General features: G+C 32.7%; 1 protein-coding gene across 11 annotated transcripts in view; it reads left to right on the forward strand.

The window, feature by feature from the left end:
• The window catches only part of CCDC91 (coiled-coil domain containing 91), a 347,553-nt gene that overhangs the window by 250,508 nt on the left and 79,965 nt on the right, over nt 1–17,080 (forward strand). For all 11 annotated transcript variants that reach the window (XM_054442943.2, XM_054442947.2, XM_054442944.1 and 8 more), the window contains 3 exons: nt 13,521–13,613; nt 13,710–13,778; nt 15,854–16,030. In XM_054442943.2, coding sequence (XP_054298918.1) covers nt 13,521–13,613; nt 13,710–13,778; nt 15,854–16,030 — 339 coding nt within the window. The remainder of the gene's footprint in view (nt 1–13,520; nt 13,614–13,709; nt 13,779–15,853; nt 16,031–17,080) is intronic.

Here is a 17,080-nt window from a genome sequence, read left to right on the forward strand (position 1 = left end):
ATATAGAGACATCATATGAAAATATAAACCAGGGCTGCCTTTTTAATCCTGATGCATCTCCCAATTTTTGCGTCATTCCTAATCACTCCCTTAAGTCAAAGTCCTACTTAAATAGGAAGAACAACTTATTTGCTAATTTTTTTCTCATGCCTATCAGTAATTTGGCTATTTGGTTGAAGTAAATCTGCTATTATATTATAGTTTTATGTTTTATTCATAGTAAGAAGCTTATTGCTATTATTTTGGGCTTGTGGTAACTTCTTTAAGTAGATTTAATCTCACAGTTTATCTATGTTAGGTTTTCTTTCCAAATAACATTTAATCTGTTGGCCCATAAATGGGTGAAATGTCCATGAATCATTTTATTTTAAGAAGTTTATTAAATTGATTTAGTGTCTTTTAAGTCATGTTAAGTGGAGGCATATTTATGAGTATGTGTGTTTAAGACAATCTTACCAGATCACTTGGTCTTATTTAATGTTTAAGCTTTATAGAAGGTAAAATAAGATGCTCATGAGTTTCTGTTACAGAATATATACTAACCCCCCCACACACACACAATACACAAAATAATGTGAAGTTTGTGGATGTATGATCAGTGGAATTTTATACCTGAACATGAGCCACCATGATTGCTTAGTCTAAAATGTAATGTACAGAAAACTGCCACGTGTGATTGTGATTAAATCTGTTTACAATATCTTTTGTGACTCACATTCCAGGAAAGAAGAGGTTTTTTTTTTTCTTTCTTTCTTTCTTTTTTTAATAGGAATCAAGTAAAATCCACAGAACCTCTATATTTGTATTTGAGTCTGAATCAAACATTTTCACTTGGAAGAATTTTTTCCAAAGGAGGGGAAAACAACTGTTTCTGAATGCCTTTATTTTAGGTTAATTTTTTCAAAAGATTATCGTTGATACCTTTGCATTAAGTATCTAATGTATTAGTGGGACTCCATGGTTTGCATTTATTTCTTCAATTTGCTAAAAAAAAAAGTCTACTAAAATTTCAATTTTTAAAAAGCAATTAATAGAATATCTTAGATAAGCAAAATGTAATAAACTCTTCACTATTTTTGGATGAGGTCTACTGGTATAGATTTCAGTTAATTTTCCTAATGCCTTTTTAAATTCTGGAAAGCCATCTTGTTAACCAGAGCAATCAGGGTAAATGACCACATGTAACCTATGTTACCGTGAAAACAAAGCAATATTAACTTTTCCTTAACTAGTGGCTTTGTTTATAAGTAGGAATAATATTGAAGCTGTATGGCCTGTTTTGTTTCTCCCATATTGCCTCACTAGGTATGATGATAAGTAATTATTGCCTAATTACAGAGCCCTGCTGTGAAATGAACACAGCCTGCATGTGTCCTATGCCTTTAACCCAGTTTGTGTACAAACCAATTAGTATACCAGTCTAAAGCTAGAGTTAATGATTGCACAACTCTTAATTTTAGATTGATCATTGACCTATATGTAAAAGCTCTTAGAAGAAAATACAGTAGAAGATCTTCTTGACCTGGATGTAGGGAATAATTTTGTAGTACACACAAAGCAATAGCCATAAAAGAAAAATTGATAAATTAGGGATTATCTGATTGAAAACTTGAAAACTTCTGCTACTTGAAAGACATCACTAAGAAAGTGAAAAGGCAAGCCACAAACTTGGAAAAACATTCATGAAACATATATCTGACAAAGAGTTTATATCCAGAGTATATAAATCAGCAATAAAAAAAGAGAACTAAAAAAACATGAACAACAGGCTTAAACGAAAAAACTTAGAGGCTGGGCGCAGTGGCTCACGCCTGTAATCCTAGCACTTTGGGAGGCCGAGGTGGGCGGATTGCCTGAGCTCAGGAGTTCAAGACCAGCCTGGGCAACACGGTGAAACCCCATCTCTACTAAAATACAAAAATTAGCCAGGCGTGGTGGTGTGCGCCTGTAATCCCAGCTACTCAGGAGGCTGAGATAGGAGAATAATTTGAATCCGGGAGGTGGAGGTTGCAGTGAACCAAGATCGTGCCACTGCTCTCCAGCCTGGGCGACAGAGCAAGACTCCGTCTCAAAAAAAAAAAAAAAAAAAGAAAAAGAAAGAACTTAGAAAATATAAGAATGGCCAATAAGCACATGATAAAATACTTAACATTTTTAATCATTATAGAAATTCAGTTTAAAACCATAATGAGAGAGAGATTTTTGTACATCCAGTAAAATAGCTAAAATTTAACAGACTGAAATCATCAAATAGTGAGTATGTAAGCTAATAGGAACTCTCATACATTACTGGTAGTACAACCATTTTGGAAAAAGATTTGACAGTTTTTTATAAATTTAATCATCCACAGTCCTACTAAGTATTTATGCAAAAGAAATAAAAATGTATATCAAAGAATGTCTGTGATTCCTTTATTCACAGTAGCCAATAACTGGAAGCAGTTCTAAATGTCTGTCTTCAGGAGAATGGGTAAACAAATTATGGTATATTTATACAGAGGAATGCTGCTTAGTAATAAAGAGGAATTTACTGATACACACAACTAATTTGTATGGATGAGTATTACAGATTTTTTGGCAGAGCAATGAAACCTGTGTGTATGTATACATATATATATCTCTCTCTCATATATATATATATATATTTATATATATATATGTATACATGTATGCGTGTGATATGGTCAGAGGAAAATATCAGAACACTGGTTGCTTTGGGGGAAAGGGAATTTTTTGGGTAATGAAAATATTCTACGTCATGATAAAGATGTGTGTATCACACAGCTAAGGGCATAGCTAAGATTGTTTAAAGTTGTATAGCTAAGATTTGTGTATTTTCATATATGTAAAATCTACCTAAAGAAAAAGACTTTTAAAATAATCGTTATCAAGTAGGTAGTGGGTGGCATTACAGATGATAAAAGATTGGCAGAATATTGATAATTGTTGAAAGTGAGTGATAGGTGTAGAGAGTTCCATTATTCCATTTTGTTTACTATCTATATGTTTAAAGCATTCTGCAGTAAATGTTTAAGTGTGAAAAGACCAACCACAAACAAAAGAGGAATTACTACTGCCTGTGTATTCAGAGAACACATTGAATCCAGGAGGATGCGTTGTCATTTTCTAGGTGATAGACTGAGGAGTATTAAGAATGAAGTGTTGAGAAAAGGCTGTTTCAGGCATTCATGAAAATTCATGACATATTTTACTTAGGACCACATTGTTATGTGTATGAAATGATGAGGAGTTTAGACTTTATATGATAGACCAGAGTTTTTGAGTCTTTGTTTGCCAAGGATTCTTTGAAGATTTGAATTCACAGTGTCATTATACATAGCTCTGAAAAAAATAATACAAGGGCAATTTTCTAAAAAGGCCAATTTGCCGCTGTGAATGGCACATACTGTGTAATAAAACTGTTCTGGATTTCTAGAGTGATCTGAAAAAGATTTGTGAAGTCTGAAAGTTTCACATACCAAGGACAAAAATATACTTTCAACTTCTTGGTTTATCTTTCTTGTTCACTCAGAGGGCATGGATCTAGAATACTAAATCAAAACGTGAGTATGAGCTGGGAAGATAAACTCTTGAGCAAGTATTCTATATTCTCAGTAGATAACAATGAGAAAGTATATATGTTCATTTTAGATCAGAAACAAAAGACCGTTTTTGAAATAATTGATTATATTTTACAAGGGAACAGGGTTTTAAAGTATTTTATGATCAAATGTCAAAGTATGTTTGTTTGTTTGTTTGTTTTCATGAATGAAGAGAATAAGTGCCTAACTTGTCTCAGATTTTGGTATCAATTCTATAACTGTTTCCTATAAGAAGAAAGGCCTATATAAAATAGTGTTGAATATATGCAGGAGGCTTTTATGAGGTAACATTGTATGTCTGTATATGGATTGTATGTTATGATGGCTCACAGCTAAAAAGGTTTCTATTATGCTGTATCTGTTAAAGTTGGAAGGAGAAGGAAGTAGGATGTTCTCTAATTTTTTAAAATAGAAATCTGATGGTTTTAATTTTTTTCTTCCAAGTTCTAGTTTAATGAATTATCTGTTATGATCTAGGTCTCTAATTCTTCTCCCTTAATAGTTAATTAGGATAATCCAGAAAAGGAGTCCTAGGCAAAAAAAAAAAAAAAAAGAGTTAAGCAACATTTCCTAGTCTAGGATATATTCCATTTTTCTTGTTAGAGCTATAATTTGCTGCCTCGACCTCTTTTGTAAGCTTTAAACTAATATTTCAACAGACTTCTGAACAGCATACTAAAAGTTAATATTCCATTGGCATCTGTAATTCAACATTTCCAAAACCAAGCCATTTGCTCTATTGTTCTCAAGCCTGTTTCTCTTCCTTTTGTCTTGTTGTGACATCACCATTTGTCCAGGTACCCGAGCTGCAGATCTTACTCACCTTTACTCATTCTTCTCTCTTATCTGCCTGATTAATTGCTATATCTTAGTGACTCTATGTTGTGAAATTTCTCTTCTTCCTTTCTAGTCCCACTTCCCATATTGTTTTTTTCTGGTTGATGAGTTTTCTTTGCCCCTTGAAATTTTACTGTTTTCATTTCACGTACCACTCTGCATCAGGTAGTATCATTATAATACAAGGAATTAAAAATGTTCTATTTCTTAATTTTCAAACATCCAGACAGTTTGACTTCATCCTACCTTTGTTAGTTTAAGCTCCTCCCACAGCCTTCACATATTAATGCTTGTGTTACTGGAGTACCCTCTATTCTCCTAGAATAGGAACTAACATGTTCCTTCTGCCTAGAAAACCCTCTTTTCCTTTTTTCTATCTGTTAGATCCCACTTTTACCTTGGAGCCCTTCTCACGTTTAACTCTACAAATTGTTTTTGATATGCCTTGTCAGAAATTAAGCAATTATTTCCTGTACCTTTAGCTAGGTATTTTTTCCTTTTTAATGCGATCTTATGTTTCATGTTACTTTTTCTTTCCTTACATTATGGCAAGATCTTTAGGACCAGGTATTCAATCTGTTACACATATACACATTTGGTAAGTTGAGTTTGATCCCCCAAATGGATTCTCGAATGTGTGCAGTTATTAAAATGGCGAACACTGGCTTATCTTGCTACTTTATTGAACCCTAAATATACAAAGTTATGCCTTAGATTTGCCTTAATATATGGTTATTTGTAGAGTCTGAATTTACACTTGGATGGTGCATGGGCACATCCCTTTGTTATCGTCTCGCTTTGTGATACAGATTATGATCTGCTTGATCTAAAATGAGGACATTGATAGTTCATGTTGTGGAAGTGGCTAATAGTCCATTAGCTCTCTCCTGTTTTTATTCACTAGCTGAATATGGAGGACTTTATGTTCATAGGACAAGATGGGGCCACAGAATGCAAGGAGACTGGGCTTTCAAATCACCCGTGATGAGACCACCTATGAACATTGGACTGTTAGAAACATTAAAATTAAACTGATTGTATTAAACTCCAAGACGAAGGGGTTGTAATAATAGCTAATATTGCCCTAATCATCACCGCATATATTATTTTTATTAATGGCTGCCGTCATGAAGACAGTACATGGTTTAACATCTTGAGGAAAGCATGCATGATTTTAAGGGAATTGAAACCAGATCACATGCAAGCGTCAGTGTCTGATCTGGAGGAGAACTTTTGGGAGATGTAGGGAAAAGCAGGATTTTTTTTTTTAATTTTAAAAGGAGATTAGACTATTTTTTTTTGACTCAAGCAGACAGAGTTGAGTTTGTATGAAAACAAGTTTTTAGCTCATTATAACATATAACTTTCTAGCACAGTGGAACAAACTCTTAGGAAATGGTATTTTCTGCATATATGTGGGGATGTTTACTCTGGGAGACCACTTGTTTAGATTGTTTTTGTTAACAAACTCTTACATTTGTAAAGAGTTATAACACTTTTTTAAAAATACTGTCACACATTATTTCAGATGGTCTTCACATTAGTCCTGTGAGGTGGCATTTTTCTCATTTTGTAGAAAAACTGAAGAGATGTTACATGACATGACCACTTCATCTGAAGGAGCTAATCCTTCCTCTTCTCTTATTTTTTAATTTTATCAATCTTTTATTCCCTTCACAGCTCATAATAACTTCTGAAATTACATTATTACTGTATTTATTGCTTGTTTGTGGTAGGTTTCACGTTTTAGAATGTGGGTTTCTGAGAACAGATACTTTCCACCTGTCTTTTTTACTTGTTACCCCAGTCTTATGACTACCTGGTACAATGCAGGCAATTGGTACATACTTATTAATAGGTATATGAATGATTTGTCCTTCATTCTGCTAACAAATGTCAGACCTAAAACCAGAACCATGGTCTTCAAATTCTATGTCCCTTATACCTTCTGTTGGTAGTAGAACTAGATAATGTAAATGTCCTTTCTATGGTAATATTCTATCATTCTGACATTTGCTCAGATTATCCAGTTTGTCCTTCTCCACTTGTTTCTTTTTGTACAGGTCTGTTGGTGCATTCCCTCCTATTATTCATTGATTGGATTATTCATTCAATAAGTATTTGCTAATTACTTACCTTGCCTCTTGCTAGGAGTTAGGAACATACAAACAAGAAGAAAACAGGAGTCTGAGTCTCAAGGATACACTCCTGTTAACCTCAAGCATCTGAAAAAAGCAGGGAGCAACAGTGAAAACAGCTGATTGCTATGGAACTTTATCAGGCAGAAAGGAAAAGAACATACTTATTGTACAAATAATAGTTAAAACAAAAATAAAAACTGACCACATAGCAGAAATGCCAAAAGATGTAGAGAACAAGAGACAAAAACAGGCTGAGAAAAAGCAAATAAAAGAGGCTATATAGAGCAAAGTGGTTTGTAATTTTTTATTTATTCATTCATTCATGCATGCATGAATGCCTATGTTTGTTTATTCCATAAATACACTGAGAGCCTCTAGAGGGTAAACTTCTGTAAGGTCTAATGGAAGCAACAGATGGATGGCAGGCAACAGAATGTTTGATAGTACTTAATGACAATAGAAAGAAAATCTACTATAACGATGAAAAAAAGAAAAATGAGACTAGCAATAGAGCCATTAGCACTGAGACTTAGACATGTGTGTGTGACACTATTAGCATGTACTCTTGACAGTGTTTCTCAAGCTAACTGGGATGACGGAGCATTTTTTAAAAATCTGTCAGGGGTTTGTACTTGTACAAAATAGAATAAAAATTATTAGACAAATGAAATGGAAAATAAATACAAAGTACAACCCTGATGTTTTGTTATTAGGTCCAATAGATATAAAAATTAATAAATGTTTATAAAACTTGCTAAACATGAACTATAAATTTCTACACTGTGGTAACAATAGTTTGCAGAACCTGTTTACTGGTTTTTGACCATACTATTTCTATATCCCTAAGCCCTTCAGTGAAGGGGAATGGTGATAGCATCATTGGTCACAGGCCTCTAGGAATAGCATAGCCCTGTTTCTATAGGGTTATTTAACAAACTGAATGATAGCACAGTAAATTCGCTTAATGTGCCCCTGATGGAATTGTTGTGTTAAAGAATTTATTCGTTGTAGAAGTCTGCCCATCAGCAACAAATTAAATTATATGTTATGTAACCTACTGAGGTGGAGAAGAATGGCATTCATTTACAAAAATTTTCTATCACAATTTTTAAATGCTGAAATTTGTCTTAGGGGCATAGTTACGATAATTTAGAAATTTATTTTCCACTGAACAATTCGTATTTCAATTGTGATGGATAAGATTAATATGAATGTAATATTTGTGAAAAATAATCACAAAATAAAACTTGGGCAGCCGGCTAGCCAAGAGAGATTGCATTTGGAGAATAGTACCAATATAAGTCCCGTGGAGGTACTTCCTCTGCCATTTTAAGATGGAATACTATGCAGCCATTAAAAAGACAAGATCATGTGTTTGTGGGAACATGAATGGAGCTGGAGGCTATTACCTTTAGCAAACTAATGCAGGAATAGAACACCAAATACAACACATTCTCACTTACAAGCGAGAGCTAATTGATAAGAACTCATGAATACAAAGAAGGGAACAACAGACACTGGGGTCTACTTGAGAGTGGAGGGTAGGAGGAGGGAGAGGAGCAATAAAGATAACTCTCGGGTACTGGGCTTAGTACTTTGGTGATGAAATAATCTGTACAACAAACCCACGTGACACAAGTTCAACTATGTAACAAACCTTCACGTATACTCCTGAAACTAAAATAAAAGTTTCTCTTAAAGATTTTTTTTTTTTTTAAAAAAGCAGTTCCTGCTGCTCAATCATGGGAGGATAGAAAGATTAGAAATTTATTAAAACAATAGAAGCATTTCAGCAGAGAATATCCTGCACCAACACCTTTTCTTTTTTTTTCTCACTTCTATATTAGCTAAACTATACCTTTTCTCCTGATGTTTTGACCTAGTGTCATCTTAAAGAAATTTAAAATGTTAGTCTTAGTTATATATCAGTTTGTTTAAATCTATTTTCAAAGGAATGCTATCTAACACTTATATTTATTATTGGCATGTACTGTTTTAGGAACTAATATCAAATGAGTGATAATTTAGTTGACATTTGACTATTCAATCCTCCTAACAGCATATTTTGGTGGGTATTAGAATTATTTGGGATGGTTGGATAACTTGCCAAGGGTTCAGAGCTGGATTTGGTGAATTAAAACACTAATGTGTCCTACCTCTTAGTCCCTCTCCCCGACAAAAAACCCCAGATCACTAAAATGACACATAAAGGGACCGAAACAAAACCAACAAGCAAAAACTAACTAGGACAAATAAATATGAAAGGAGATAACAGGTGTACAATTATCAACTAATTTAGCAGAGAAAAGCAAGTTGTAATCTTAGCTTATTGAGGTGAAACCCATGAAGAAGCTGGTTTGTCCTGCAAAACCCTAGAAAGCCGTGGGAAATACAAGCACTAGGTGCTGTGTAGCTCTGAAAACAAGAGGAATGGTTGAAAGTCCATATGACTAGCAGTTGTGTTCCCAAGTCCTCTTGTGCACTGTCTCAGTCAGCTCAGGCTGCCATTAAAAAGCACCCACCATAGATTGGCTTAAACAACAGGAATTTATATTTACAGTTCTAGAGGCTAGAAAGTCCAAGATCAAGGTTTCTGCTGAGTAGGCCTCTTCTTTTGGCTTGTAGGTAGCCACAGTCTTGCTGTGTGTTCACACAGAGAGAATACGCGAGTGCTCTTTTCCCCATCCTCAGGACTTTGTCTAACCCCAGTTACCTCCTAAAGGCCCCATCTCCAACTGCTATCACATTGGGGATTAGGGCTTTGGCATATAAATTTGTGGCGGAGGGAGGGAGGTAAAAAATATTTATTCCTTAACACACACCATACTCAACTAGGGGATTTATTGTACATCCTAGCAGAACAAAAGAGAAATCAAAGCAGATATTCTCTGAACTCATAAAGGGCAAGAGTAAGGCATGGGACTAAAAACAAGGAGATTAAACCAAAGACCATTACTGAGCAGTGAGGTCTCCACTGTGCCTCTTAACACATTGCTCCTAGAATGCTGAAAGTTTGGCTCATAGCACCACTTAAGAGATTGGAGAATTTTTTTCTAAGCAAAAAGACTGGCTCAAGAGAAAATGTTCATAGAACTAACATTTGGCAATCTCCACAACCATGAAAAATCAGTTCAATACCTTTTGTGGCTATTGTGAAGCTTACTCACATACACAGAATTTCCTTTCAGCATTTTTGTGTTTGAGGTTTTAATATGAATGAACATAAAATTGTTACCAAACAAAAACATCTCAAATGAAAAAGTTACTGACTCAAAGGAATAAATAAAAAGAAACTTCAAGGAAACAGAGACAGTTTAGAAGTAGGGAGAGCCCTCCCCTTCAAAAAACTATATTTATATAGTTTTTTGTAGTTTTAATATAAATACAGTTTTATGAAGGTGAGAGGTCCTCCTACTTCAAGTGATCCTCCCACCTTAGCCTCCCAAGTAGCTGGGACAACGGGCTCATGCCACTATGCCCAACTAATTGTTGTATTTTTTTTGTAGAGACCAGGGTTTTATCCTGTTGCCCAGGCTGGTCTCTAACTCCTGGACTCAAGTGATCCATCCATCTTGGCCTCCCAAAGTGCTGGGTTTACATGTGTGAGCCACCTTCTGTGGCCTAAAAAAAACTATAATTATGATTTATAAGAGAGAGAGAAGAAACAAATAACTGCAACAAAAATGTCCATTTCAGAAAGGGAGAATGATGAAATAAATAGCAGTGATTGGTCAGTAGCAGATACAAAGTATTTCTGGACAAAAAGAGCAAGGATTCCTTTCTCTAAGAGTGGAACAATTTCATTGATTAGGTGCTCTGGCAGTCCATGATTGTTTTCTGGAGGGGAGTCTCCTTTGCCTGTTGTCCTGTTATTGTTAGAAAAGGTGTAATTTGGTATTTTTGCTAGAGTACAGTTTGAGAGTATGCATTAAAATATACAACTTGCTCAACCTTCAGCCTGTTAATATGGTTTCTAGGAATTTCTCATAAGGCTATAATTGTATAATTTCACAAAGATGCATGCATAAAAATAAACATTTTTTAAAGTGAAAAATTGGAAACAACATAAAAGTCTATAAAAAGGAGAATGGTAAAATATACATTAAATTTAACAAAACAAAAAGAATAATGCTATACTATAGAATAATGCTATACTATAGAGTTCCAAAAGGTTACAGAATACTATTTATATATAAATTCATTATATAAAATATTTAATAAACAGCTCTCCAGAAGGATGTTTGCCTGAGTGCTATCAGTGATTTCCTTTGGGTAATGGGACACTGGGAAATTTTCACTTCTTTATATTTTTTATAATGAGCATATATCAGTTTTACAAAAATCAAAATACATTGTATTGAAACACATGGGTTTTGAGTAGCCTCTTGTGAATTATTTGTTTGCTTTGCAAATTATCTATGTTTAATTTTAAGATCTAAATTTTGGCTGGGCACGGCGGCTCATCCTGTAATCCCAGCATTTTGGGAAGCTAAGGTGGGAGGATCACATGAAGCCAGGAGTTCAAGTCCAGTCTGGGCAACATGGAGGATGAAGGAAGGAAGGAATTAACAAATAAAGAAGAATGGGAAGGGCAGGGCAGGGCAGGGCAGGGCAGGGGAGGGGAGGGGAGGAAAGGGAAGGGGAGGGGAGGGGAGGGGAAATTTTCCCCTTGCCATTAAGTATCTTTCTGAATTCGTTTGTCCTAATACCAATTGCAATTTGTTCAGGAAATCATCTTATTTTAATAATAGTAGTAGTCTGAAATGACAAAATCGGAAGCATAGATTAGTCTTATTCTATTACAGCCAAATGGAAATGAGGCCTTACTTGGCATACGGATTACATTATGTAGCTTTTAATTACTATAGGTAATAATGAGGTATAATGTACTGGGCTGCTTTTAGTATTAGATAATTACTACTACTGATAATGATTATATAGGGTAGGATTATTGTTGAAATAAAGATTAGTAACTTACCTAGCCTCTCTAAGGCTCAGCTGACTCATCTGAAAATGAGAAGAATGTGGAAGAATACGGCAGTTTATTGTGAGAGTTTAATGTGGTACTACTACATATAAAGCACTTTCAACAGTGCCATTATTATCTATAAGTATGAGAAAAGCCAGTAACCCAGTTGTATTTTCTCAAGTGAATCTGTGATTTTACTTAGGATATATTTTATGTAGGATGCTTCTTTCGAACAGTAATTTCAGGTTTGTTCTTACACAGACAAGCTCAAAAATTGTCTTCTATTGTAGGATACTGTCAGAATTAAGAAACGACATTCAGGAATGAATTTTATAAACATTACATTGTCATTTTAGCTAATGTACCCTCTTCAAATTTAGTTTTTATTGGACCACTTAGGAAATTTAGCCCACTTATAATGAATTACTTAGTGATTTCTATTAGTTTGACTTTGCTAACATTACCAGTTCTTTTTAAGGAACATTTGTTTTCTAAGTTATTAATAACTCCAAAAATTTTATTCTGTATTTTAATTCTAAACATTTTTGTTTTATTTGTGTTATGTTTACCTCTTCCCAAGCCTAAATTGAATATTTTTGGTCTCATGTAGTTTTTAAGGCTAATTATTTGCCTGGTATAATATCTTTGCGTATTTTCTCATATGTATATTTCAAATAGGGTTAGGTATTGCTTCTGATCCTATGAAATACCGAGTGCATCTAGATTTACAGAGAATATAAAATTAAAGTCTCAGTTATTAATACTTATACATTAATTATGTGGTAAGTCTACTCATTTGTTAATTAGCTGCGTTACATAATTTCATATAATACCCATAATTTCTCAGAGTCATGTAATGATTTGTATCACAGTTTGGATTTGTTTTTAAGGAAAAACACATCTTTCATATGATTTTACTTACTCTCTTGAAAAACATAGATGAAAAGTAACATAATTAAAAGCAGGAATAACAGATTATCTTAAGTAGACATGGACTGTTTGGTCACTTACTCTCAATATAAACTGTCTCCCTAAAAATGTTTTAAATAAGAACAACTTTAAAAGACACAAATCTATTTTAAAATATTGGATATCCAATGAGTTCATATTTAAAGGAGGCTTGGATATAAATAGCATTCCAAATCTGAGAAAATATCTTACTTGCCTTTAATAACTGAATGAAAAATATATGAGTGGCAATACATATTTTTTAGTTTTGTTTCCACATCAGTGCACTGTTCTGGAACAGTATTTGGCTCATTGCTATTGGAGATACTGAGGCTGCAAAAGTTGAATATTCTCAGAAAGGTCTATTGAAACAAGTGCTTGGTCCATGATAACTGATTGATAGTTATGTGAGCTTTTTCTGTAGCACATCAAAATAAAAATAGATACATTAACTTTATACACATTTATATTACCTGTTACATAATATTTCTTGTACTCATTTCATAGATTTAGTTTTTGAATCTGTGGTAAAATCTTAAGGTGACAACAATTAATAAATCTTTCGATTTTTTTTTTAACAATGCCTTACTAGGAACACAAATAATCTATGATGATAGTTGTTCATCAAGCAGATATTTTATGTTTCTCAGTTATCATCTAATTGCTTCATTGCTTCTGTTGCTGCAAGCTAATAATAATCATTTTAGTGAGTAATTTTTCCAAATTTAATTTTGGAAAAGACATCATTTTCTGATTAATTTTTCAATTTTGAGTAGTTGTTCTTAAGTTAGATTTCTTGTCATATACTCTGTTGAACTTGGGGCTAAGAAATGTATCTTGGCTGATTGTAGAAAGGTGAATTTAGTGTTTTTTTCTCCTGAGCCTTCGTTTTAGGGAACTTCTCATTTTTTCCTTTTGTAACTACTTCAATTTTCTGGACAAATGAATTCTACCAGCCACTCTCCTTGTTGATAGATCATCTGTCTCAGAGCCATAATATAATTTGCTTATCATTCCTTGTAGCATCAGAGGCTCCTTGAAATGCTAGATACAGAGAAGGAACTGTTAAAAGAAAAAATAAAGGAAGCTTTGATTCAGCAATCTCAAGAACAGAAGGTAATACTTTAACTGTGCTCAGAGTGTAGAAAGAATGTGTTCTGTTACCTCAAATAATACATTTAATGTCTTTTCAACTGTCTTATCATTTGACAGGAAATATTGGAAAAATGTTTGGAGGAAGAAAGGCAAAGAAATAAAGAGGCATTAGTATCCGCTGCAAAGGTATTTCCATCTGTAATAGTGGGTTGCTTGTAAGTAAGCGGAATTAAAAAATGGAATATATTAATAGTATTCTCAATCCTTTATATAATGTTTCATTCCATAAAAATCATTTTTATTTCTTTTATTTACTTTTAAACTTAAGATATAACTACTTATATTCTTATTAAATTCATATCGCACAAGATAATGGTAGCATTGAAATGCTTTACAATATAGGTTATTAGTTACTTGTTATAAAGAACATATATGTTGCAACACTAATATCCACCTGCTATTTGTTGCATCTAATTAGAGGTTGTGTGTGCATCTGTGTATCAAGGTAAGTAATTTTTAAAGCCAAGTTTAAAATAACTCATCTAAATCATGTATTCATAGATATAAAATATACACACACCAACAAATACCCTTTTAACACTTACTTTTGAATTTTAGATTTAAAATTAAATTTAGCAAACAAACATTGAATGTCTCATATCTGTGTATCACTATGCCAGGGTTAAATTCAAGGGTGACTATGATTTTGTCTTTTTCTTAAATAATTTGTAATCAGATAAGAAAAATACTATTTATATACCAAGAGGGAAAGGAGGAATGCACTAAATTAGTATGAGTATGTACATCATATATCTATGTCATAGAAGTTTTTTTTAAGCAATAAATTACTTTTGAGTTGAGCCTGAAAGGATGGCTAGCATTCTGAACAGAGTTTGAATTTTATTCCATAGGATGAGGGAGACATATTGACATTTTAAAAACATGTTTGTGATCTAATGGTAATTGACATTAACTTTTGGGAAATTAGAGGCAACAAAAGCTAGAGGCAGGGAAAGAATTCATAGAATGCATCAAAAGTCTGGCTAAGAGATACTGAGTGGTAGAAACAGACCAGTAATAGTAGTTTGGAAAGGAAAGAAATAGGCAAATTCTAGAAATATGGAGAAGACGGAGTCAACATATATGTTTGATGTGAATAATATAGAAGGTGGACAAGTTGTATACTGCTAGAGTATGGATTTAAGAACAAAATGGAAAGTAGCACTCTTTCTTTGGAATAGAGTTTGAGGTGATTTAAAGCAAAAAGTCGAATTTTAGAAAATTTGTATCTGTTTTCCAATATGTATGTTCCTGATGAGATTTATGGTAACATTAACAAATGTGATTTTTAAATTATGATATACAGAAATGTGTCAGCATCTGGAGAAGACATGTAACTCAATGAATCAATATTTTTCACATAAAAATGTTAAAAATTATGCATCGATAAACGATTCATTCAGATTGCAAGAAAGGACTGTAATATAATAGCAGGAAAATTTCATTTGACATAATTTTATTTTCATTATGGCACCTAACCTTTAAGAACTAGTCCTTGTCAAGTTCTGATGTGAAATCATCAAGAATATCCACAATTATCTAAACTGGCTACTAAATACTCAGTTCTTCCTACTACCTATCTGTGTGAGACTGGGTTTTCTTTATATACTTCAACTAAAAAACATCATTACAGATTTAACACAGAAGGGAGAAATAAGAATTAATTTAGCTGTCTTCTATTAAGTCAGATATTAAAGAGATTTACAGACACATACAGTAGCATTTTCCTTACTTTTTTAATTTTAGAAAGTAGTTATTTTTCACAAAATATATTATTTGTTAATATCAATGCAGTCAATTATATTAATTTTAAATGAATTAATAATTTTATTTTTTCTTGAATTTCTAATATGTATTAATACATATGATCAACATAAACAAAATCTCTTTGATATCCTCAATAATTTTAAGATTGTAAAGGGAACCTTAGACCATATGGTTTGAAATCTGCTACTTCACCCTAAGGCCTGATTTCTTTGAAGATTAGAAATGCCATGGAAATTAAGTAGGAATATTTGTATAAAAAAGAATAATAGATTTTAGTTTATAGCAGTTATTTACTATGCATAAAAACAGCAATGTCAGAACTAAACACTATACGATCAAAGTTTTTTATCTTTTAGGTTAACCAAGTCTGTTACTCAAGAAATTATTATGCAGTCAATCTTTCAAATTTGTTCTGGTCTTTATTTATTTTGAAGCTTGAAAAAGAAGCAATGAAGGACGCAGTTTTAAAAGTCGTAGAAGAAGAAAGAAAAAATTCGGAAAAAGCCCATGCTGAAGAAAGGGAATTATGGAAGACAGAACATGCAAAAGATCAAGAAAAAGTATCTCAGGAAATTCAAAAAGCTATACAAGAACAAAGAAAAATAAGTCAGGTTAGTAATATTAACTGTTACTAAATATTTACTTTTTTTCTCATTTTTCTCAAAATGAAGTACCCTTACTCTATCTTTTATCTTACTTAAAACAACCTTAGTAGATATTTATGACTTTTTAATTTTTAATTTTCATTTTGATGTTTATATTTTGAATTAATCATTTTTAATATTTTAATGTGCTTTCATCTTTCTGATATTGAAAACTTAGTAACTGACCATTTTACCCTTTTACATTATTTTCTAAAAGGTCAAAACAAAATTTATGTTTAGTCATTGCAAATACATTAAACTTTCTGTGTTGTTTTTCCTTTTCTCATACATAGAGACACAGACGCACACATGCACACAGACTCAATCAATACAAAATAATATATTTATGTAGAAAACAATTTGATTCAATTAATTTATAATTCTAATTTGTAAATCTCTATACCTATAGTTGGTAACAATAATTAATAAAACTTTACAAATATTCCCTATAGTCTCATAAAGATACATAACGATCAACAGGCATGGCCTACATGCAGAATAACTTTTGATTGTTTATCTGACAATTAGAAACATGAGCTTAGTTTGTTTTTCTGTAATTGAATTTGCACGGTTCTATTTTACTTGAATTAGTCTTTTTATATATATATAGGCAGAAGTACTTAAATAAATCTTCCCTTAAGTATCAAAAGCAAAAGAATAACATTCATAGAAGTCTCACATGTTCAAACTGTTAAATATACAATTGTTTATTCACATTATAAATGCAGCTAAAATGACTAATCTTTCAGATCAACCCAGATTTTTTATGACTCATTCATCTTAAGCCTTAAAAAGCTCAAAGTTTTTAATATCCAAGATAAAAGTTATATTTTTAGAAGATGTCACTTGTTTATTCTCAGGAACACACAGTTACCCATTTATTACAAAAATTAAACAGATCTGTAGGTAGCATCTATGGTAAGATAACAGTAGTACAGTAGCAGATCTTTTTTTTTTCTTGCATTTTTTCACTAAAGCAATATTACCTTCTAATTCTTACCGTAACCTATCAATAAA

The sequence above is a fragment of the Pongo pygmaeus genome, chromosome 10 (genome assembly GCF_028885625.2).
Source record: "Pongo pygmaeus isolate AG05252 chromosome 10, NHGRI_mPonPyg2-v2.0_pri, whole genome shotgun sequence".
In the NCBI taxonomy this organism is placed as follows: Eukaryota; Metazoa; Chordata; class Mammalia; order Primates; family Hominidae; genus Pongo; species Pongo pygmaeus.